The 27061-nt window shown below is 36.7% G+C and overlaps 1 protein-coding gene across 22 annotated transcripts in view; it reads right to left on the bottom strand.

Moving 5' to 3' along the window:
- Window positions 1–27061, bottom strand: part of CAMK2G (calcium/calmodulin dependent protein kinase II gamma) — a 397374-nt gene that overhangs the window by 40312 nt on the left and 330001 nt on the right. For 7 of the 22 annotated variants that reach the window (XM_053691975.1, XM_053691979.1, XM_053691970.1 and 4 more), the window contains 3 exons: window positions 26266–26315; window positions 10280–10348; window positions 3201–3245 (listed from right to left, as the gene is read on the bottom strand). In XM_053691975.1, the coding sequence (XP_053547950.1) occupies window positions 3201–3245; window positions 10280–10348; window positions 26266–26315 (164 nt within the window). The remainder of the gene's footprint in view (window positions 1–3200; window positions 3246–10279; window positions 10349–26265; window positions 26316–27061) is intronic. The other 15 variants (XM_053691976.1, XM_053691992.1, XM_053691972.1 and 12 more) reach the window with 4 other exon arrangements.

Genomic DNA, 27061 nt, shown 5'->3' with positions numbered 1-27061 from the left:
CATCTTGAACAAATACAAAGATTTATCAGCATCAACCTCTGAGACAGAAACCTCTGAACCAGAAGAACCATTATCAGTATCAGAATGATGATGTTCATTTAAAAATTCATCTGAAAAAAAGAGAAGTTTTAAAAGACTTTTATGTATACTAGAAGGAGAAATAACAGACATAGCCTTCTTAATGGATTTAAAAAATAAAATCTCTTATGTTATCAGGAACACTCTGAAAATTAGATGTTGACGGACAGCAACAGGTAATGTAACAGTACTAAAGGAAATTTTATCTGCATTAATAAGTTTGACATGACATGCAATACAAATAACAGCTGGAGAAACAGATACCAAAAGTTTATAGCAGACTTAGCTTGGTAGCTCCAGCACTGTGCAGTGATTTTCCTGTAGTAACTTCTGACTCAGTTGCAACGTGGAACATCTTGCAATATGTAAAAGAAAAAAACAACATATAAAGCAAAATTGATCAAATTCCTTAAATGACAGTTTCAGGAATGGGAAAAAAATGCCAGTGAACAAGCTTCTAGCAACCAGAAGCAATAAATAATGAGACTTAAATAATGTGGAGACAAAAATGACGCCCATATTTTTTAGCGCCAAAAAAGACGCCCACATTATTTGGCGCCTAAATGCTTTTGGCGCCAAAAATGACGCCACATCCGGAACGCCGACATCTTTGACGCAAAATAACGTCAAAAAATGACGCAACTTCCGGCGACACGTATGACGCCGGAAACGGAAAATAATTTTTGCGCCAAAAAAGTCCGCGCCAAGAATGACGCAATAAAATGAAGCATTTTCAGCCCCCGCGAGCCTAACAGCCCACAGGGAAAAAAGTCAAATTTTTGAGGTAAGAAAAAATATGATAATTCAATGCATAATCCCAAATATGAAACTGACTGTCTGGAAATAAGGAAAGTTGAACATTCTGAGTCAAGGCAAATAAATGTTTGAATACATATATTTAGAACTTTATAAATAAAGTGCCCAACCATAGCTTAGAGTGTCACAGAAAATAAGACTTACTTACCCCAGGACACTCATCTACATGTTTGTAGAAAGCCAAACCAGTACTGAAACGAGAATCAGTAGAGGAAATGGTAAATATAAGAGTATATCGTCGATCTGAAAAGGGAGGTAAGAGATGAATCTCTACGACCGATAACAGAGAACCTTATGAAATAGACCCCGTAGAAGGAGATCACTGCATTCAATAGGCAATACTCTCTTCACATCCCTCTGACATTCACTGCACGCTGAGAGGAAAACCGGGCTCCAACTTGCTGCGGAGCGCATATCAACGTAGAATCTAGCACAAACTTACTTCACCACCTCCCTTGGAGGCAAAGTTTGTAAAACTGATTTGTGGGTGTGGTGAGGGGTGTATTTATAGGCATTTTAAGGTTTGGGAAACTTTGCCCCTCCTGGTAGGAATGTATATCCCATACGTCACTAGCTCATGGACTCTTGTTAATTACATGAAAGAAATAAGTATTTGGTCACCTACAAACAAGCAAGATTTCTGGCTCTCACAGACCTGTATCTTCTTCTTTAAAAGGCTCCTCTGTCCTCCACTCATTACCTGTATTAATGGCACCTGTTTGAACTTGTTATCAGTATAAAAGACACCTGTCCACAACCTCAAACAGTCACACTCCAAACTCCACTATGGTGAAGACCAAAGAGCTGTCGAAGGACAACAGAAAAAATTGTAGACCTGCACCAGGCTGGGAAGACTGAATCTGCAATAGGCAAGCAGCTTGGTGTGAAGAAATCAACTGTGGGAGCAATAATTAGAAAATTGAAGACATACAAGACCGCTGATAATCTCCCTCGATCTGGGACTCCACGCAAGATATCACCCCGTGGGGTCAAAATGTTCACAAGAACGGTGAGCAAACATCCCAGAACCACACGGGGGGACCTAGTGAATGACCTGCAGAGAGCTGGGACCAACGTAACAAAGGCTACCATCAGTAACACACTACGCCGCCAGGGACTCAGATCCTGCAGTGCCAGACATGTCCCCCTGCTTAAGCCAGTACATGTCCGGGCCCATCTGAAGTATGCTAGAGAGCATTTGGATGATCCAGAAGCGGATTAGGAGAATGTCATATGGTCAGATGAAACCAAAGTAGAACTGTTTGGTAGAAACACAACTCGTCGTGTTTGGAGGAGAGAGAATTCTGAGTTGCAACCAAAAAACATCATACCTACTGTGAAGCATGGGGGTGGCAACATCATGCTTTGGGGCTGTTTCTCTGCAAAGGGAACAGGATGACTGATCCATTTACATGAAAGAATGAATGGGGCCATGTATAGTGAGATTTTGAGTGCAAACCTCCTTCCATCAGCAGGGGCATTGAAGATGAAACATGGCTGGGTCTTTCAGCATGACAATGATCCCAAACACACCGCCCGGACAACGAAGGAGTGGCTTCGTAAGAAGCATTTCAAGGTCCTGGAGTGGCCTAGCCAGTCTCCAGATCTCAACCCCATAGAAAACATTTGGAGGGAGTTGAAAGTTTGTGTTGCCCAGCGACAGCCCCAAAACATCACTGCTCTAGAGGAGATCTGCATGCAGGAATGGGCCAACATACCAGCAACAGTGTGTGACAACCTTGTGAAGACTTACAGAAAATGTTTGACCTCTGTCATTGCCAACAAAGAATATATAACAAAGTATTGAGATGAACTTTTGATATTGACCAAATATTTATTTTCCACCATAATTTGCAAATAAATTCTTTCCAAATCAGACAATGTGATTGGATTTGTTTCCACATTTTGTCTCTTATAGTTGAGGTATACCTATGATGAAAATTACAAGCCTCTCTCATCTTCTTAAGTGGGAGAACTTGCACAATTGGTGTCTGACTAAATACTTTTTTGCCCCACACACCATATAAAATGTACCAGACACGCCAAATGTGCCCTTCTCGGATTAATTTAAGTTAAATAGAATTTCCCATAGACAAGCTAAAGATGAGATTTCAGAAGATCGTATAAAAAGAAACTGTGCCACTGATTTTATGAAAAATAAACCAACACACACTCTCGCTACAAGGATTATTATGACACCTTTGTTTAAATGACAAATGGCAATTACTTAACGTGACAGATACCTTCTTTAGAGTTACAATAATGTGCATAAGGTACATAATTAATAATCACTGTATTTTGCTTACTTTTATGCCATCTGTTGCATTGTGGACAACAGTTGTTTGAGGTTCCTGGAAGAAAAAATAAAGGATAAGTAAGCAAATAAAAAATGCAAACCATAGACCCTGAAAAGTATTTTACACACAAAAACAAAGAATGGGGTGGTACAAGTCTCCCCCCCACACACACTACACTGCAACCAAACAACTTCTGTGCACACCACATGCAGGAGATGACATCTCACACTATGGTAAGGAAATCTGTTAATGATGAACATGGCTATACGGTTTATTTAACCGAGCAAATAAAAATATATACAATTAGGATTTTTTACATTATCATCATGAAAAAGAAAACTGAAAACCTTAAATGAAAATAATTAAAAACGGAAATGTATTTTCCAGCAGTACAAACAAAAGCTTATAAAAGGGTGATGAAAAGATGTGTCAGTTTTTTTCTAAACATACAAAGATTACCATGAAGAGCAAACTTTTCAGCAATCAATGCTAGAATGGAGCAGGCACGCGCTCTCTGTGTACTAATGTAATCTAATACATTTATAATCTCACGGTATTAGTAATAAATAAGCATTGTGTCACTGTTCTGTGACTTGTGTATTAAAAGGAAACCTAAAGTCAGAATGAATATTTCATGATTCAGACAGAGCATGTCATTTTAAACAACTTTCCAATTTACTTCTGTGATCTACGTTGCTTAATTCTCTTGGTATCCTTTGTTGAAAAGCATATCTGTTTAGGCTCAGGAGAAGCAAGGTACTACTGGGAGCTAGCTGCTGATTTGTGACTGCCTGTCGTTGAATCTCTTGTGTCAGCTAGCTCCCAGTGGTGCATTGCTGCTGTACAAGAAGTACATTAGAAACTTGTTTAAAATTGTATGCTCTATCTGAATCATGAAAGGAAAAATTTGACTGTAGCTATGAAGGAGTTAAACTAGAAGAGGTCTGACTGATTCACTGCCTCAAAGCACAAGTCTCTTATTACAAAAGAGTGCAAGAATGTGAACTCCTAAATAATTGTGCATCTATGTATTGTGCCTAACGTGTATTGTGCCCAACGTGTATTGTGCCCAACGTGTATTGCGCCCAACGTGTATTGCGCCCAACGTGTATTGCGCCCAACGTGTATTGCGCCCAACGTGTATTGCGCCCAACGTGTATTGCGCCCAACGTGTATTGCGCCCAACGTGTATTGCGCCTAACGTGTATTGTGCCTAATTGCTGAAAGTTGCTCTTTTCTCTTGATCTTCATCCAGACTCTGAAGGCTCTTTAGTGTGGAATTAGGTCATTTAACAAACTGTACAAGCTCACACACAAACATTATATGAGTCATTTAACAAACAATGCAAGCTCACACACGCAAACATTATATGAGTCATTTAACAAACTGTACAAGCTCACACACGCAAACATTATATGAGTCATTTAACAAACTGTGCAAGCTCACACACACAAACATTATATGAGTCATTTAACAAACTGTACAAGCTCACACACGCAAACATTATATGAGTCATTTAACAAACTGTGCAAGCTCACACACACAAACATTATATGAGTCATTTAACAAACAATGCAAGCTCACACACACAAACATTATATGAGTCATTTAACAAACTGTGCAAGCTCACACACACAAACATTATATGAGTCATTTAACAAACTGTACAAGCTCACACACACACATTATACGAGTCATTTAACAAACTGTACAAGCTCACACACAAACATATGACTTAACAGTGCAAGCTAACCCACACAAACATTATATGAGTCATTTAACAAACTGTACAAGCTCACACACACAAACATTATATGAGTCATTTAAACTGTACAAGCTCACACACACAAACATTATATGAATCATTTAACAAACTGTACAAGCTCACACACAAACATATGACTTAGTGCAAGCTAACCCACACAAACATTATATGAGTCATTTAACAAACTGTGCAAGCTCACACACAAACATATGACTTAGTGCAAGCTAACCCACACAAACATTATATGAGTCATTTAACAAACTGTACAAGCTCACACACAAACATATGACTTAGTGCAAGCTAACCCACACAAACATTATATGAGTCATTTAACAAACTGTACAAGCTCACACACACACAAACATTATACGAGTCATTTAACAAACTGTACAAGCTCACACACACAAACATTATATGAATCATTTAACAAACTGTACAAGCTAACCCACACAAACATTATATGAGTCATTTAACAAACTGTGCAAGCTCACACACACAAACATTATATGAGTCATTTAACAAACTGTACAAGCTCACACACACAAACATTATATGAGTCATTTAACAAACTGTACAAGCTCACACACACGAACATTATATGAGTCATTTAACAAACTGTACAAGCTAACCCACACAAACATTATATGAGTCATTTAACAAACTGTACAAGCTCACACACACAAACATTATATGAATCATTTAACAAACTGTACAAGCTCACACACACAAACATTATATGAGTCATTTAACAAACTGTACAAGCTAACCCACACAAACATTATAGTAGTCATTTAACAAACTGTACAAGCTCACACACACACAAACATTATACGAGTCATTTAACAAACTGTACAAGCTCACACACACAAACATTATATGAATCATTTAACAAACTGTACAAGCTAACCCACACACACAAACATTATATGAGTCATTTAACAAACTGTACAAGCTAACCCACACAAACATTATATGAATCATTTAACAAACTGTACAAGCTCACACACACAAACATTATATGAATCATTTAACAAACTGTACAAGCTCACACACACAAACATTATATGAATCATTTAACAAACTGTACAAGCTCACACACACAAACATTATATGAGTCATTTAACAAACTGTACAAGCTCACACACACAAACATTATATGAGTCATTTAACAAACTGTACAAGCTCACACACACACACAAACATTATACGAGTCATTTAACAAACTGTACAAGCTCACACACACAAACATTATATGAGTCATTTAACAAACTGTACAAGCTCACACACAAACACCTGCATATGCACAAGCAACGCACACACCTGCAGTTGCACATGCATACAACACACACACCTGCATGTGCACACATGCACATGAACGTAGCGCGCACACAACCGCACACCTGCATGTGCGCATGTGTACAGTAATGATGTGCATAGAGAGATTAAAATCTATACATTGTAAGAGCAAAACGTTGCAAGTAAGTCAAAGGCACAGCTGTCACAGTAATGGGACACAGTGGTACAATTTGGTGGCTCCAAAATAAAGAGTCAAGTAGTTAAAACATCACTACGGAGGCTAATACTGGCATAAGAGGGTGCTCCAAAACAATGAGTCCTCTGCCAGATATTTAAAGGGAAATTAACCCATATTTTGTCTTTCATTTCTCAGATAGAACATACATTTAAACAACTTTTTAATGTACTTCTATTATCAATTTTTCGCTCTCTGTGTATCCTTTTTTGAAAGGTAAAGCTAGGTGCGCTCAGGAGCAGCAATGCAGTAGTGGGAGCTAGCTGAACACATTGGGTGGGACAATGACAAGAGGTGTGTTTATGCAGCTACCAATCAGCAGCTAGGTGCCAGTAGTACATTGCTGATCTTGAGCCTACCTAGGTTTGCTTTACAAAGAGAATAATGCATTTTTGATAATAGAAGTAAATTGGAAAGTTGTTAAAAATTGCTGCTCAGTCTGAATCATACGTTTCATTTTAACTTTAATGTCCCTTTAAACCTTAAAAATATACAACTGTCAAATTACCTTAATAGATAAACAGAATAGAAATGTGTGAGTGTTATGTCACAGCCTTTGTCTCACTTATCCTGTAATTATGTCAGAGTTGGGCTACCATAAGCCAAAAAGTTACAAAAATGGGTTTCGTTTTCCAAATTTATCACAAGGACAACAATAATATGTATTTTATTCACTAATAGCAACTCACATGTAATTTAGTGATCAGATTAAATGGCCAGGTCACCCATTAAAGTGAAATTAAACTCAGTATTATCGTTTAAGCATAATAAAAATATGCAATGCAGAATAGTTCTTGGCCTACTACTTTTGTTATTTAAATTGGCAAATGTTACTTTCCCTGGGGGTCTTGAGTGCATACTGCAGTTATCCTGAGATCGTATATCTAAAGGACAATTCTAGAGTGGCTCTGAAATGTCACTAAAGACCACCAATAACTCAAATTCCAAGTGCTTTTTTTAAGGGATGCTTTGACTGCTCTACAAGTGTGCTCTTAAAACATTTCTTTTGTATGCATATTTATTTGCAATACTGTGTTTAATTGACTTGTCCCTTTAAGGTCAAGGCTACCCAATCTCTGACAAACAAAAGGTTAAGACACACGTAAAGTGTTTCCCAAAACAGTTATCAGGTGTGATCATTAGTTATGTACAAATGACAAAACTCAAGATGGAAATGCAACATGAGGTCAATGGCACTAGCCTGGTGACTGCATGCATCCCTCAGCATGAATGTGTGCGATCAACTAGGCCTCGTACAATGCGCAACTTTGTTCACTGGAGTCCTTATAAGTCAAGCCGAGCAGAACACAACGTACTGCTTCTCTGACATACGGAGATCAGGTAACGTGGGCCGTGCTTCTCTGACATACGGAGATCAGGTAACGTGGGCCGTGCTTCTCTGACATACGGAGATCAGGTAAGGTGGGCAGTGCTTCTCTGACATACAGAGATCATGTAACGTAGGTTGTGCTTCTCTGATATACAGGGATCAGGTAATGTGGGCCGTGCTTCTCTGACATACAGGGATCAGGTAACGTGGGCCGTGCTTCTCTGACATACAGGGATCAGGTAATGTGGGCCGTGCTTCTCTGACATACAGGGATCAGGTAATGTGGGCCGTGCTTCTCTGACATACAGAGATCATGTAACGTAGGTTGTGCTTCTCTGACATAAAGGGATCAGGTAACGTGGGCCATGCGTCTGACATACAGGGATCAGGTAACGTGGGCCATGCGTCTGACATACATATATCAAGTAACGTGGGTCCTGCTTCTCTGACATACAGGGATCAGGTAACGTGGGCCGTGCTTCTCTGACATACAGAGATCAGATAACGTGGGTCGTGCTTCTCTGACATACAGGGATCAGGTAATGTGGGTCGTGCTTCTCTGACATACAGGGATCAGGTAATGTGGGTCGTGCTTCTCTGACATACAGGCATCATGTAACGTGGGCCGTGCTTCTCTGACATACAGGGATCAGGTAACGTGGGCCATGCTTCTCTGACATACAGGGATCATGTAACATAGGTCGTGCTTCTCTGACATACAGGGATCATGTAACATAGGTTGTGCTTCTCTGACATACAGGGATCAGATAACGTGGGTCGTGCTTCTCTGACATACAGGATCAGGTAATGTGGGTCGTGCTTCTCTGACATACAGGGATCAGGTAATGTGGGTCGTGCTTCTCTGACATACAGGGATCAGGTAACATGGGTCGTGCTTCTCTGACATACAGGGATCATGTAACATAGGTCGTGCTTCTCTGACATACAGGGATCAGGTAATGTGGGCCGTGCTTCTCTGACATACAGGGATCAGGTAATGTGGGCCATGCGTCTGACATACATATATCAAGTAACCTGGGTCCTGCTTCTCTGACATACAGGGATCAGGTAACGTGGGTCGTGCTTCTCTGATATACAGGGATCAGGTAACGTGGGCCGTGCTTCTCTGACATACAGGGATCATGTAACATAGGTTGTGCTTCTCTGACATACAGGGATCAGGTAACATAGGTTGTGCTTCTCTGACATACAGGGATCAGATAACGTGGGTCGTGCTTCTCTGACATACAGGGATCAGGTAATGTGGGTCGTGCTTCTCTGACATACAGGGATCAGGTAATGTGGGTCGTGCTTCTCTGACATACAGGGATCATGTAACATAGGTCGTGCTTCTCTGACATACAGGGATCAGGTAATGTGGGCCGTGCTTCTCTGACATACAGGGATCAGGTAATGTGGGCCATGCGTCTGACATACATATATCAAGTAACCTGGGTCCTGCTTCTCTGACATACAGGGATCAGGTAACGTGGGTCGTGCTTCTCTGATATACAGGGATCAGGTAACGTGGGCCGTGCTTCTCTGACATACAGGGATCATGTAACATAGGTTGTGCTTCTCTGACATACAGGGATCAGGTAATGTGGGCCATGTGTCTGACATACATATATCAAGTAACCTGGGTCGTGCTTCTCTGACATACAGGGATCAGGTAACGTGGGTCGTGCTTCTCTGACATACAGGGATCAGGTAACGTGGGCCGTGCTTCTCTGGCATACAGGGGATCAGGTAACGTGGGCCGTGCTTTTCTGGCATACAGGGGATCAGGTAACGTGGGCCGTGCATCTCTGACATACAGAGATCAGGTAACGTGGGCCATATCAAAAACACATTTAAAGGTATTGTGAAACTGAGGCCTTCTTGACCCAGTACATGTATGAGGAAAAAAACGTGTAATGTAGGGTTTGTATTCCAGAACTGGATTGTGAGATTTATTTAACCAGACCAATCAAGCTGGATAATTATTGGAAGCCTTTCTTCAAGCAGACATTTTATACGTAATAAAGAGAATAGAAAATATCTCTCTAATAATGATTTTACAGCTTCAAATGTATCGCTCCCCTGATGAAAAGGATATAAATGTGAAACATATTGCAGCTTTGTGTATCAGTAATTGTTGAGAGAATGCAGTACCAGCTTAGCAAGCCATGACGCTATGATCAGTCTCGTTAATTCTTCACCGCAATAAAACTGACCCCCTGGTTCCTTTAATTATACAATCTTTAGGCCTTGCCAGTGATGGAGAAGGAACTCCAGGGGGTCAATACCCTTCACCTTCCCCAAAATAAAAACCCACAACAGAAATCCACACACAAAAAAAACCAAACTGAGCAAAACAGATAAATGAGAAAGTAAAATGCAAATATGGCACAAGCAGCACCCCACTGCTCACAACCCAAACATGGAAATCTCATGAAAAAATGAATTATAGGGAAGGTACCATTGTTGTCTGCAATTGGGGACTTTCTTTAGCTGGGCTTACTATGCTGGTTTTGTTGTTTGTCTGTGGCTGAGATAGAAAAACAGATTGTTTAGTTGTGATTTCAGGAGGTTGATGAAGTCTTCATTTTTGTATTTCTTTTGTCCTTAAACTAGGTAACAGGTTACATAATTTCTTAACTCTAAGAACAGAGGTTAAAAAAAAAAAAAAAAACTCCAAATGGGTAACAATGAGACACATATGGTTTGATATAATTTCAGTGAATGATAAAGCAAGAAAAAAAAGACGTGGCGAGTAATATTGCTTCTGATGTGACACTGAAATGAGTTCCTGCTAAGCTGGACAAATAAAATCATGAATGAAATACAGAATGGGACCAGAATAGAGAATTATAGAAAGTTGTGAGATCAGAGAGCTGCTCATTAGAGGTCAGTTGTACCTTTATTCATTGGCTAAAGAGTATTATAATCTGTCTAAAATAAGCATATGTATTTCCCTTGCACACGAGTGAATGAGGGGCTACTGGTGAAATAGGCTACACATATCAAGGGATTTCAGTAATACATATACAAGTCTATAAAACAAATGGTATAACTTGATTTTCACTTGGGCACTTCATCTTAAATGGGTGTTTATTTCATGATTCAGATAGAGCATGCGATTTAAAACAACTTTCTAATTAACATCTATTATCAAATTTTTTATTCGTTTACTTGGCATCGTTTGATGTAAAGCTGGGACATATGCTCAGGAGCGTGCACGTGTCTGGAGCACTATATGACAGCAGTTTTGCAAGAATGTGATCCATTTGCAAGCGCACGAGAAGGCAGCACAATTCCATGCAGTGCACCAGATGCTACCTAGGTATCTCTTCAACACAGAATATCATGGGATAAAAGAAATAAATTGCAAACTTTTAAAAAATGGTATGCTCTGTCTGAATCACAAAAAAAACATTTTTGGGTTTCATATCCCTTTAAATGTATTGTGTTGTAGAAAGCATCTTGTTGACTTCTCTAATAATAATGAATCTAGGCTAACATAAAATGATCAAGAAACACAAACAGCACTAAGGCTTAATCCGTGGTTTTTCACAGACCACTTCTATTGTCTAATATTGGTCTTTTAAAGAGATCACCTCACTCTGAACCAGCCATGAAATTATCCAGGGTACAAACCATCAATAATTCAAAAAGCTTAAAAAAGGGCCCGTGTAATTGTAGGGATGATCAATCAATACTTTAAAATCAAAATTGAGACTTTTAGCTGTTAAATATTTACTGTCTTTGTCTCAGAGTGGAGTGGCATTTCTTCATGTTTACGTGACATTTCCACAATACATGTTTTATGTGGCACTTAACAAATCACACTATTTTACATGTAGTCCAAATAACACAAATGTGCGGATATCATGTCGCTTATTTGTACTTTTGTAAGTAATCTGTAATGTTTGGAAAGTGTTGCGCAATGTATTACATATTACACTTTATTCAAGAGTGTTTTCACATAAACTAATAAATTGTACTACATAGATTATAATTGATTGCCTAGAAGTGTAATTGTTAAGCAGTGGGGGACTAGCGGTACAAATACACTATCTACAGAAGGATACCATAAACCATTCAGGGTGGGACTAGACTGCAAATCTCAGAGTAATAAGGGATCGCTACACAGCCTGCAGCAGCCAAGGGGTTAACCATATGTGTTATTCTAAGCTACCCACCATTTTCACTGTCAATTAGTTGCCTTGAATATTTTCTGCTTTTCCTATGAAGAGAACAATTTCAACACCAAATGCCACTCAGTCTGCTTCAAACATTAAGATAAAACTCAAGCCCTTAGTAATTTTATATAGTTCTATGTGTATATTTCTCTGAATCCACCAATGGGCACCACAGTGCACCTAACACCTATGCTGTACCAATCCGTGTGCGTCTGATAGGGCCAGATTAAGCGGGGGAGGCGCTATATAGGAATTTGTTTTGAGGAGGTAAAATGAGACACGCTGAGGAGCTGACCTACATTCACTAACATGAAAAAGTCCCATAAACTCATAATTGCCTATTCACATATGTTTATTCTGAGGCTTCCCTTACTTTGCTTTTAGTAACAAACCTTTACCTGGCGGTAAGGAGGATAAATATAGACAGATGGGCACTACACCTGAAACATATGTTGCCCAATACATTCATGTTATTAAAAATAAATGATTGAGACCAGTGTGGACCTCCAGTAAAAATATCACAAGATCAGTTTCTATTGCGGGTTAGTGTTGGGCAGCATCTTGCTAAGCAGCTATACAGATTGTGATAATCTTCATTTGACAGAAACTGGTAAAAAAAAATATATCTACATTTCAATACTGAATTATTAAGCTGATAAACAAATATAATAGGTTATAGTTTTAAACAAATGATTGTAAACAAATAAAAATGCGATCAAACTTTCACACTAAATATTTACGTGTATTCTTATTTCTAGAGGTTACATAAAGCATCTGACTTTGTATTAAAATGTTAGGATTACCTGGGAATGGCTGTTGCTTTGTAGTGACACAAATGATTTATCAGTCACATACATAGAACTACAGCGTGGTCATTACCCTCTGTTAGTGATTACACAGACGTATCGCCCACTGAATGGCAATAGCTTATGCACATATACTGAATACAAACTACATGACTAATAACTAACATTTCAAGTCTTGTATAAAAAATAATCTGCAGTTAATGACAGGGGGTGGCAAGCCTAGTGCGAGAGGCCAGTTACAAAATGTATTTATTGTGACTGATGAAAATGTGCACAGTAAAATATACTTCCCAACACGGCCTCAAAAATACGTAACAGAATATTGTAGCCATTCATAATATCCCTGCGTGTTAAAATTCTAAGTATATTTGCGGATTATTGATCCATAAACTTTTTTTTTTATTGCCGTCTTTTCTGGTATTTACAACGTGCATGTTATACACTTTACTGTGTGAGAATTCTTACTAGTACAGTAAAGTGTAATGCCGACAGCAGCGCACAGACTGCAAAGCGATGTGCACAGCAATGGCAGGAAATGCAAAGCAGTGTCTAGTCGTCATGAGATGGGGAGCAGAGCTGTGACACGGACAACATGTTTGCAGTCACCAGCTTCATTGCATGACTCCATAAATGGAAAAAAAAATCCTTAAGGAATTTGAAGAACATATGATTATCTTCCCTCTAAGGAACGAGACTTAGTTTGTGATGAATGCCAATATTTATACACTCATCTTAACCTGGAGAAAATGTGACTTTATTGCATCTTACACATCGGGCATTATACATATACACGCCCACATCATCGGACATCATGAGCTGCCATATTTAGTAGATAAATCAGATTAAAAGATTATTTGAATTGAAGCACCTGATAATCTAACCTTTTAACCTCACTACCATGTGTAAAACTTAAACGTACACTGTCCAAAGAGATAATTCTAACACCGATATGATAGGGCAACATTAAAACACTGATTTTTGTGACATGAAATAACGCAAAGTAAAAGCCGTTTAAATTTAAACTGAAATGTCAGTACTACAATGGCTGATTGGTAAAATGCTAATTGTATCCAAAAGCTTATGGACATTAACAGGAAGAGCCTATCAGCCAACATTAGTGAGAACTACACAATTCATTTCACTGCATTACATTCACTTTTTTTCTTCACGTTTTTCAGGCAAATCAACTTGTGCTTAAATACTTTTGTACAGATTAATGGGTCTAGCAACATCAGTAGATATTCTGAAATACATGAATCAATGCCTTACTACGCCAGGTTACCTTGATGAAAGACTTTCCTTTAAAAAGTAATGAAATACATGCTCAATGCTAAACTGGCCTATTGAAAATCCCCCTGTAATGAGAACGCCAGTGTATACTGCTGAAAGAGCTTGTGGTTTGCTAGATGTAGCTTATCTGGTAGACAAAAACATAGCAGTAAATACCCACCCTGACGACACATGCATGGTCTCGATATAAGAAACGTTTGTAACCGAGTGTACGTGTTTTAGCAACAACTGGTGAGAACGTATTTTCTGTGCACAGCTTGCAGTATCTCATTCACCCAAACAGCAGGCTTATTGGATGGATGCATTTTAGCTTTACTAAATGTCAACTAAGACATCAGAAGAGCGATAGAATGGTGAACGCAACGGACACTGAACTGAATATTCACAGTGAAAATGGAAACCTTCAAAATTATTTTCCTAAACGTCTGAATGTAACATAAGCTTGAGTGTCCCTTAGTCCCTTTCTTTTTGGTTGCACTGCCACACTCTCTCCAGGCCCTTGTCAAATTTTAACCTCAGAAGGCGGAAACTCTACTGAAACCAAACGCTTCTTTCATGGGATGGTGCCCACATTTAGCCAACTTGTGCCTTACAGAAAGAAAAAACCTCCTTAAGTAGATTCATTTGGTCTTATTTTAAAGGGCAGCATTAAAACACCAGGCAATTACTTTTAAACAATCACATTCTATTTGTACTTATAACTCCAGTGGTATTTTCTGTCCTATAAGGGTTTTGTCTGAGGAGCAGTTATAAACTCAAAATGTAAAAAAAGTGTCCACATCTACATTCCCTTATTTATCGTTACACTGAGGTGCAGGTTGCTGAAGTTTACAGTGTCAATACAAGCTGGTCTGTCTGCTGATATGAATTTAGGGTGGACCTTGCAAAAACATGCAGAGAATGGAGATGATGTGAAGCAGGACATGCATCGCCTAAGGATGAGGTTTGACAGTGAAGCAAGGCAGCAGCGGCAGGTGCTCACCATTAAATGCACACTGGAACTTGACTTCCTTTTCTAGACAGATCAGTCAGGAAGGGGAAAGAGAAGGATATAGAGATAGATGGGGAGGGAAAGAAAGAAAGGGGTGGCAATAAAAAGAACAGACAACAGTAGACCACGTTAGTGAGGCAGAGAGTGGGGAAGCCGATCCCAGCAGGAGAATAAGCAGTTCAAATAAAAACAAAATAACAAGGAAAAGACAAACAAGAAGCGCAGAAAATTGTAATAAAAACCCAACCACAGAAATTCCTGCCAGACCCTGTAAAAAGGATGTGCTCGTAGCAATCATTTATACAATAGTGATGTGCAACACACAATATATTAGCATCACAAAGTGGCAAATTAAATAAAACTAGCATTTAGCAGACATCTGTCTATACTGGCACTGATTATGTCACACACAGCAGAAAATACACGCATGACCCTTCCCTAGCTGTCTCTAAGGTCATATGTACATACATATATATAGTATCACACGCTTTAGAATAAAAGCCTTTAAAAAAAAAAAGTATTGAGTGGTCTATTATTGTAAAAATGTGTGCACATGTAAGTATGCAAGGAGATAATGTGTATCTATGAGTGTGTATGCATGTATGTATGTATGAGCGTGCATGCATGTTTGTGTATGTATGTATGAGCGTGCATGCATGTGTGTGTATGTATGAGTGTACATGCATGTGTGTGTATGTATGAGTGTGCATGCATGCGTGTGTGTGTATGTATGAGTGTGCATGCATGCGTGTGTGTGTATGTATGAGTGTGCATGCATGCGTGTGTATGTATGAGTGTGCATGCATGCGTGTGTATGTATGAGTGTGCATGTGTGTATGTATGAGTGTGCATGCATGCGTGTGTGTATGTATGAGTGTGCATGCATGTGTGTGTGTATGTATGAGTGTGCATGCATGCGTGTGTGTATGTATGAGTGTGCATGCATGCGTGTGTGTGTGTATGAGTGTGCATGCATGCGTGTGTGTATGTATGAGTGTGCATGCATGCGTGTGTGTATGTATGAGTGTGCATGCATGTGTGTGTGTATGTATGAGTGTGCATGCATGTGTGTATGTATGAGTGTGCATGCATGCGTTTGTGTATGTGTGTGTATGTATGAGTGTCCATGCGTGTGTGTGTGTGTGTATGAGTGTGCATGCATGTGTGTGTGTGTGTGTGTGTATGTATGAGTGTGCATGCATGTGTGTGTGTATGTATGAGTGTGCATGCATGTGTGTATGTATGTGAGTGTGCATGCGTGTATGTATGTGAGTGTGCATGCGTGTATGTATGTGAGTGTGCATGCATGCGTGTATGTATGTGAGTGCATGCATGTGTGTATGTATGAGCGTGCATGCATGTGTGTATGTATGTATGAGCGTGCATGTGTGTGTATGTATATATGTATGAGCGTACATGCATGTGTGTGTGTATGTATGAGTGTGCATGCATGTGTGCATGTATGAGTGTGCATGCATGTGTGTATGTATGTATGAGTGAGCATGCATGTGTGTATGAGTGTGCATGCGTGCATGCATGCGTGTGTGCATGCACATGCATGTGTGTGTGTATGAGTGTGCATGCATATGTGTGTGTGTGCATGAGTGTGCATGCATGTGTGTGTACATGAGTGTGCATGCATGTGTGTATGTATGAGTGTGCATGCATGTGTGTATGTATGAGTGTGCATGCATGTGTGTATGTATGAGTGTGCATGCATGTCTGTGTGTATGTATGAGTGTGCATGCATGTCTGTGTGTATGTATGTGTGTGCATGCATGTCTGTGTGTATGCATGAGTGTGCATGTCTGTGTGTATGCATGAGTGTACATGCATGAGTGCATGTATGAGTGTGCATGCATGAGTATATGTATGTATGAGTGTCCATGCATGTGTGTATGTATGTATGAGTGTGCATGCATGTGTGTATGAATATATGAGTGCGAATGCATGTGTGTATGTATGCATGAGTGTGCATGCATGTGTGTATGTATGCATGAGTGTGCGTGCATGTGTGTATGTATGAGTGTGCATGCATGTGTGTATGTATGAGTGTACGTGCATGTGTGTATGTATGAGTGTACGTGTATGTATGTATGTATGTATGTATGAGTGTACGTGTATGTATGAGTTTACGTGTATGTATGAGTGTACATGCATGTGTGCATGCATGTGTGTATGAGTGTGCATGCATGTGTGTATGAGTGTGCATGCATGTGTGTATGCATGTATGAGTGTGTATGCATGTATGTATGAGTGTGTATGCATGAGTGTATGTATGAATGTATGTATATGTGTGTATGCATGTATGAGTGTGCATGTATGTGTGTGTGCGTGTGTGTGTGTGTGTATGAGTGTGCAATGCATGTATGTGTGTGTGTGTGTATGTATGAATGTGTGTGTGTATGAGTGTGCAATGCGTGTGTGTGTATGAGTGTGCAATGTGTGTATGCATGTATGAGTGTGTATGCATGTATGTATGTATGAGTGTGTATGCATGTATGTATGTATGAGTGTGTATGCATGAATGTATGTATGAGTGTGTATGCATGAGTGTATGTATGAGTGTATGTATAGGTGTGTATGCATGTATGAGTGTGCATGCATGTGTGTGTGTATGTATGAATGTGTGTGTGTGTATGAGTGTGCAATGCGTGTGTGTGTATGAGTGTGCAATGCGTGTGTGTGTGTATGAGTGTGCAATGCATGTATGTGTGTATTTATGAATGTGTGTGTGTGTGTGTATGAGTGTGCAATGCGTGTGTGTGTATGAGTGTGCAATGTGTGTATGCATGTATGAGTGTGCATGCATGTGTGTGTGCATGCATGAATGTGTGTATGTATGAATGTGTGTGTGTGTATGAGTGTGCAATGCGTGTGTGTGTGTGTATGAGTGTGCAATGCATGTGTGTGTGTATGTATGTATGAGTGTGCAATGCATGTATGAGTGTGGATGTATGCGTTTCCTGGGGCACATGCTACATTGCAAAGCAGAGCTACAATCTGTCCGTCATGTTACTGACAGCTCCAGCCAAAATCACATGTGAAATCAAGTGACAATAACACCCCCACACACGTGTTGCATAATGGTAAAGAAACTTCATTAGAGGTATTAAAGGGTGTGCTTAGCCAAATATGGATTTATATTTTTCAGCTGTGAGACCTAGAAAGGATCGAGCCACACCAGGTATAATTTTAGGTGGAAGTGGGGGAATGAATGGGTGACTTGTGGGCTATAAACCAGCGCACACTTTTATTTTAAGGAGCCAGTGGATCCCTGGCATATGGGTTTGTTGAGCCCTGGTCTAGATGTTAATATATAAATCATTTCATACATTTGATTAAAATACAATAACATCAATATTAGTTTTCTTTTTGTGATGCATGATAGAAGATGTGCGTAAATGAAATACTGCATATGACATTTTCATATAATAAAACACACATTCTCTAAGCTCCAACAGGCACAGATTTGGTAAAGCTGACCTAGCTGACTTTAGAAAAATGGTAAACACCTTGTAATCATCATTTCTTCTGCAGTCTTAACATACCAGGTGAGTGCATATTTAATATATTAACACTTGCTGCAATTGCTTTTCAACTCTCCCTATCACTTGCTTTACTTTGAGGAGCCAGTCACACTTGTTATAGGAAAAGAGGGCAAAATAAATAAAGTATATTGCAAAGTTGTTTTAGTTAACATAACTAAACATTTTATATTTCAACCTCAAATTGTTTATTGTTACTTTAATAACAAAACTGAGGTCCCGCTTAAGGTGTGAATAACTACACTGGGTCTGTGACTGTACCTCTGCTATACAAAGAATCTCAACACCGATAACATTGTATTGATACAAAGGCAGAGATTTGCCTGCATTCCTTTCATTTTGTGTACATGGTAATAAAGTCACTACATTATACTATATAAAAACATGGAATTAATCAAGTTCCTGGGGTGTATTTCAAGGTTGTCATGAAATTCTCAGCATTGGAAAATATGGAAACTGCAGTCAGAAAGTCACCCATAAACAGTCTCAAGATAAGATGGAATTAAAGTGATGGCAAATTTCAGACTTTAAGAATGTTGCAATGAAAAATATATTAGTGTACAAGCAAAACCATTTTTTTTAAACTATATATATACACACACATAAAATAATAATAAACTATATATACACACACATAAAATAATAATAAACTATATATATATATATACACACACATAAAATAATAATAAACTATATATATATATATATATATATATATATATATATATATATATATACACACACATAAAATAATAATAAACTATATATACACACACATAAAATAATAATAAACTATATATATATATATACACACACATAAAATAATAATAAACTATATATATATATATATATATATACACACACATAAAATAATAATAAACTATATATACACACACATAAAATAATAATAAACTATATATATATATATATATATACACACATAAAATAATAATAAACTATATATATATATATATATATATATATATACACACACACACATAAAATAATAATAATAAACTATATATACACACACACATAAAATAATAATAATAAACTATATACACACACATAAAATAATAATAATAAACTATATATATATACACACACATAAAATAATAATAAACTATATATATACACACACATAAAATAATAATAAACTATATACACACACATAAAATAATAATAAACTATATACACACACACATAAAATAATAAACTATATATACACACACACATAAAATAATAATAATAAACTATATACACACACACATAAAATAATAATAAACTATATATATATACACACATAAAATAATAATAAACTATATATATATATATACACACACACACATAAAAAAATAATAATAAACTATATACACACACACATAAAATAATAATAAACTATATATATATATACACACATAAAAAAATAATAATAAACTATATACACACACACACAAAATAATAATAAACTATATATATACACACACATAAAATAATAATAATAAACTATATACACACACACATAAAATAATAATAATAAACTATATACACACACACACATAAAATAATAATAAACTATATATATATACACACACATAAAATAATAATAAACTATATATACACACATAAAATAATAATAAACTATATATATATATATACACACATAAAATAATAATAAACTATATATATACACACACATAAAATAATAATAAACTATATATATATATATATACACACACATAAAATAATAATAAACTATATATACACACACATAAAATAATAATAAACTATATATATATATACACACACATAAAATAATAAACTATATATATATATACACACACATAAAATAATAATAAACTATATATATATATATATATATATATATATATATACACACATAAAATAATAATAAACTATATATATACACACACATAAAATAATAATAAACTATATACACACACACACATAAAATAATAATAAACTATATATATATATACACACATAAAATAATAATAAACTATATATATATATATATACACACACATAAAATAATAATAAACTATATATATATACACACATAAAATAATAATAAACTATATATATATACACACATAAAATAATAATAAACTATATATATATACACACATAAAATAATAATAAACTATATATATATACACACACATAAAATAATAATAAACTATATATATATATATACACACATAAAATAATAAATGATTTATAATCCTACTAGGTATCTTCTGTTCCTCTGCCTCTTTTGGCTGGGCTGTGACATAGAGAGCAGCCCACCCACTCTTTACATAGGTTTCCTAAGGGCTTTCAAAGGGATAGACTTCAAGAGTGTCGCATGACACACACTCATTGGATGTTCATTGGAATTGTCATATAAAGGGATTTAACCCTTTCACGGATTTTAAAAAAAGGTACACATACTTTTTATGACACAGACTGCATACATGGTGCTTGATAAGCTAAAGTTTACCATCACTTTAAAATGCTCCACCGTACAAATACATCTTAACATTGTATAAACACAGCAAATCCAGCAGTTGAAACGCGTCTAGAGTGGAGAGAAATGTGTATGGTACACTCACTGAGAATGAATTGGATCACATCTATAGATTGTTTCTAGACCCTGCTGTAGAAATCACTTGTTCCTTAGCTTGAAATCTATACTGTGTTAGCAACTCCATTTTATTTTTCTAATTTGCTTTATAGTTGTCAAAAGACTTTCCTGGATAATTAATGCTAAACAACCCCTTACTATTGTGTCGTCATTATCAGCTGCCCAAGCTAACACACAGCATTACCCCAGCTGACTTATAAACAATCTTCACAACATCTGCACTCACATTTTGTTCACTCTTCCAATCTTTTGATAGATTAAGCTGAGAACAGAGAACAAGCAGAATATACACAACTTGTGTATTGCAAGAAAGTGTGGGCAAGAAGGAAACAATGAGAAACACTATATACATCTGAGAACGTCCCAGAGACTGCAGAGGAAAGCTGGATTAAAGAAAATATAAAGAACTGGATAATAGTTTGCCTACTAAATAAGGAAATGTGATATTGGTGGTCACAAAGCTGTGTTTATGTCTAACAAACTATTTAAAGGGACACTCAACCCAAAAAATGTATTTAGCAATTCAGATAGAGCAGGATATTTTAAGCAACTTTCTAATTTACTCCTATTATCAAATTTTCTTTATTCTCTTGGTATCTTTATTTGAAATGCAAGAATGTAAGTTTAGATGCCGGCCCAGTTTTGGTGAACAACCTGGGTTGTCCTTGCTGATTGGCGGATAAATTCATCCACCAATAAAAAAGTGCTGTCCATAGTTCTGAACCAAGAAAAAAAGCTTAGATGCCTTCTTTTTCAAATAAAGATAGCAAGGGATGGAAGTAAAATTGATATTAGGAGTAAATTAGAAAGTTGCTTAAAAATGCTTGCTCTATCTAAATCACGAAAGAAAAAATGTGGGTTCAGTGTCCCTTTAAAGAGAAGCAGCACTGTGTTATGTCCACTAGGGGTCAGTAGCAATGCATAAACAGAAGAAAAGGTGCAAATCTCATCAGCGTTTTGTGAGAAAAGGAAAAAGATGTAAAATCTATCATTTCATCCCACAGAGAACAAGATGTTATAAATACAGCTAGGACTGACATAGCAAATAGTAATATCAGATCATTTGGCAGATAAAGACAGGAAACATTAGCTTTTAATTAGAAATATACCCAGCGTTCTCCCCAGAGCCTTTTTAGTGGGTGCAACACCCGGCTGATTTTACTGACCACTGGGCTAAACTTTTAAACAATATTAATTAGTATTAATATCTCCCTTTAAGTGAACATTAGCTAATATTACATTTGTTTATCGTACAAATTATCATTAAACACATTTATCTTAAAATATTAATTTATAAAATATATTTCACTGCCTCGCTTAGCTACTTTATAATACCACTCGGCTGGTATCATTTTCTATAGAGAACACTAAGAATGTTTCTTCCTTATATCAGACTTAAACTTTTTTGTAAAAAAAAATTAGCATACTGCTAATTTGTTTATTATTATTGTTATTGGGGCTATTTACAGCGGTCTTCAAACATATTATACACATCTATAAAACACACACATTATACATATAAATATATACACACACCTATCTTTACCCATCTGCACACTACTTTTCTAAATGTTTGTTTTCATTAACCCCTTGTTTGCCATACACAAGTCACAATGGATTTCTAAGGATGGCCAGTGGGTTAAATGCCAGTGGATCTGATCATGGGGACTACAGCACAGACAAGAATAAAGCTGTTTACAATTCAGTCCAGGAATGCTGAGAAGAGTTCTTTTCTGCCTATCTTTAGTTTACGTCAGTGAGCCAGGGTTGTTATGGTAACAGACAAGACATTACAGGCTGGAAGACACAAATCGCTATCATTGAATATGAATAAAAAGAAGCTTGCAATACTTATTTGCAAAATCTGTGGAAGAAAAAAAAAATGTCTGAAAACAAATCCTCCCTTGGTGACAAACTCCTTCAAATTGCACTATTCCTTGGGGGACAGAGGGAAAACATTTTTTCCAGAGAATATTTATTATGGCACACCTTGCCTATGGGCACCTGCATTATACATCAGAAAAGTAAATCAGCTCCTCTCAGTGATGATTGGGAAGTAACACTGACCACTGGGTGTCTTCCCCAAGTCATTTTCTGTCTGAATATTGTACAGCACATTTATTGTATTATCGGCTTGTGCAGGGTTATGACACAAACCGCAACCAACTCAAACCTACTTTAGGGGAAGTAACATCTTTATGATTTTGTATCCCGGTTACAAGTCAATGACACTCCCTGGACATGAAAGACTGTTACCTGGTGGTCAACCAAAATGAAATGACTGAAGTGTGCTCTGTATGGCATCACTAGAAAGTGTTAAAGGTCTGTGGTGCAACAATATGGCAAGGATAAATATTACTAAGTATCAGCACTATTCAAAGTCTGAACTGCAAGATACTCATTTGTAATTTTTAAATTATTTATGAGTTGACTTCTAATGTAAATGGAAACTGATTACCAGCGACAAAAAAAAAGAGAAATAAGTGTAATACAGTAAAATCTGTTTAGCTAATAGGAAAAGTTGTGAGTTCAAAATTCTACACGTGAAACTAAGCACAACCGCTTCCAGTACGATATAATAAAGGCTGGTGCGCAGAGGTCCAGTGATCCTTGAAGCCATCGGCACAGTAAGAGGATGCAAAATATAAAATGTTGCTACCCACGATTGAAGCTTGGCACCGTGACACGTTCTCTTGTTACACGCTAGCTAAAGGAGTTTCAAGTTCAACAGACATTTCGCTTAGTTAACGCTCTCATTCAGGATACAAACTATCATAACTGGCATTGGGATGTGATACTGTACTCACTAGCTTTTCTACTATTAAAATTACAAAATGGTTAAAAAAAAAATAGATAAGTTGAACAATAATGTAAAATATTGAGCTAGTTTCACTTGACGGTTTGAAAGGAAAGTGAACTTTATTAAGAATTTTGCATCAACAAAAATGTTACTACCAGTTATCTACAATACCCCCTGGAAAAGTATTACATTTTTTTAAAATATCAGATTTTAAGCTCTATATTTTCTTCAAAAGGGCCCATAGTCCCTGGCACTGTCTGTACCCCTAAAAACACTTTCTTTAAAATGTAAATAAGCAAACCCTTCTCTCCTACACACCATTACAGTCTGAGAGAAGTCACTGAACAAGTATGTGCGAATGTATAAAAACTTCTGGAGAATTATAGCATTATTTGTGTTGTTGATCAGACATCACAAGGCTTTTACAAACAGACCCAATTCATCCGATAACTTTATCATTCTGCACTATTAATTACACCATAACATATTTATTAAGATATTACATATTCATTATTAATTACAGCATAAATAAGCTGAAAAAGAGAACAGGTTAATGAAACATTTACAGTAATAGCTATAAAGTACACTGATTCCTGCCTAGGGGAAAAAACACTTTCACCAAATGGTGAAATAGAATTAGTGAGACAAGAAAGAGAACGCTACATTAGCACAAACAAAGCAATTGCAAATTCAGCACATCTACAGTCAAGCTGCAAAATGTAGCAAAAGCAGAAATAAAAAAAGAAATAAAAATGTACTTCTATATACGGGGAGAAATAATTGTAAAGTGTAGCACAGAAAATGAAGAGAATTAAGCTTAAATGTTTAATGGCCAAACACCAACTGTATTTAATGCATATTTGTAGATCTAATTCAGTAGAAATGCAAGTCTACTGGAAATTGTACTACAAAAGACACAAGGATTTCACCATTAAAGGGACACTGAACCCAAATGTTTTCTTTTGTGGTTCAGATAGCGCAGCAATTTTAAGCAACTTTCTAATTTACTCATATTATCAAATTTTCTTCGTATTCTTGCTATCTTTATTTGAAAAAAAAAGGCATCTAAGCTTTTGTGGTTCAGACTCTGGACAGCACTTTTTATTGGTGGATGAATTTATCCACCAATCAGCAAGGACAACCCAGGTTGTTCACCAAAAATGGGCCGGCATCTAAACTTACATTCTTGCATTTCAAATAAAGATACCAAGAGAAGGAAGAAAATTTGATAATAGGAGTAAATTAGAAAGTTGCTTAAATTTCATGCTCTATCTGAATCACAAAAGAAAAATCTGGGTTCAGTGTCCCTTTAAGTCACCTGTTTGTCTGTCCACCTATGACATAAATGTCGTCTATTATTAACGTCTGTTCTAACCTATTACAAGGTATCTTTGTATAGGTTTTCACATGGTTTTTATAACCTTGCTCCGTCTTAAACTATCAGATAATCTGCACAACACTATTCAAATCCATCAAGATACTGCAATGTGGTTTTTTAAACGTTATTCTATTTCAACTACATTCGCATTTTGGGGGAAACCACTTGTGCCCGTTTAGCAGGATATATTTTATATATTTTACCTTTTTGTTCATGCTCAGTTCATATTTTAATAAACAATTTCCCAATTTAATAAAAATATAGCTCATATCACATTTTTGCGACTATTAATTATAATAATAATAAAATGTGTAAAAACCTGCAAATACATTAGAGGGATATCAACAATAATGAATCGGATTCCGCACTCTTCTCCCACTTTGTCAGCGGATATTATACAAACACCCCCTTCCTCTGTGGGGAAAAAGCCTTTTTCATAAATTATTCTTCTAGTAACGCAATCTGAATGAGTTTATCGCATATGTAATATGGACTGGTTAGCTAATTCAATCAAATGCACTTGCAATAGATTGGAATGCCATAGAAATGGAAGACAAAAAACACCCACATTAGTCACAGCAAAATCTAATGGATTGGAACAGGGACATATCTTTCTATATCTGTGTGTTTATTATCTGTTTGTATGTATATGTTTGACTGTACGTCTGTCTGTGTCTTCTAACTATACAAGGAAGGATATTTGAATAATATAAATATCATCCAATTTCTATGAAGTATACATTTTCCAACAAATTAATGCAGTGATAAAAATATATTTGTAGAAAAGAAAAATGATTGCATACATGGTTTACCTTGACGCCATCAGTCTTCTTGTTCAACAGACTTTTGGCAGCTGAAACGAGAAACATAAAATTCAGAGGTGAACTTGGGAACTGATACCACGGTATTCCAGCACAAGGTTTCTTGGAGATGGGGAAGAAAAATAGAAGGACAGAAATGCAAAACCACCAACAAATACAAACCGTTCAAATCAGACACAGATTGCAATGGTGCAGAAAAACGCATCACAGCGGTAAAGTTTGAAACACAAGTAGTAATTTATTGAAAGAGTTGGCATGGCCTTCCAGATGGGGTGGTAGGATCAATTGCAAATATGCTTGAAACACAATGCAGATTACCATGAACATACACAAAGCAAACTGGATAATCCATGCAATTCTCACCTGCGGTCATTCTATTTTACCTACTGCAAAATGCACAAGCTTTGGACACTTGCTATTGGTCATAGGCGCTAAATGCCCGTGTATTATAGAAGCTACATTTGCAAAAAAATTGTACAAAATAATTAAAATGACAGACGGTCCCCATTATAATTTATAGCAACTCATTGCTGTGTGTTCTGGCAGGTAAGGGTAAAATTACTTTATTTATAAAAGTTAAGTTAGGGGTTACAACCATATAAAATAAATACATAAAAATAATGGGTCTTTCTCAACACACGCAGGAATTCAGGCAGAAAAGTAAAAATAATTAGACCCATATAACAATGTCTTCATAACAAGGTAGGGAACACACTTCCTGTGTACAGAGAAGGCTTTGGTTGAACCTAGTAATAAAAGATGCAGTTAGCAGCAAGAT

This window comes from Bombina bombina, chromosome 9, assembly GCF_027579735.1.
Source record: "Bombina bombina isolate aBomBom1 chromosome 9, aBomBom1.pri, whole genome shotgun sequence".
NCBI classification, from domain to species: Eukaryota; Metazoa; Chordata; class Amphibia; order Anura; family Bombinatoridae; genus Bombina; species Bombina bombina.
The sequence above is the reverse complement of the archived record's forward strand: the minus strand, read 5'-3'. Positions and strand labels throughout refer to the sequence as shown.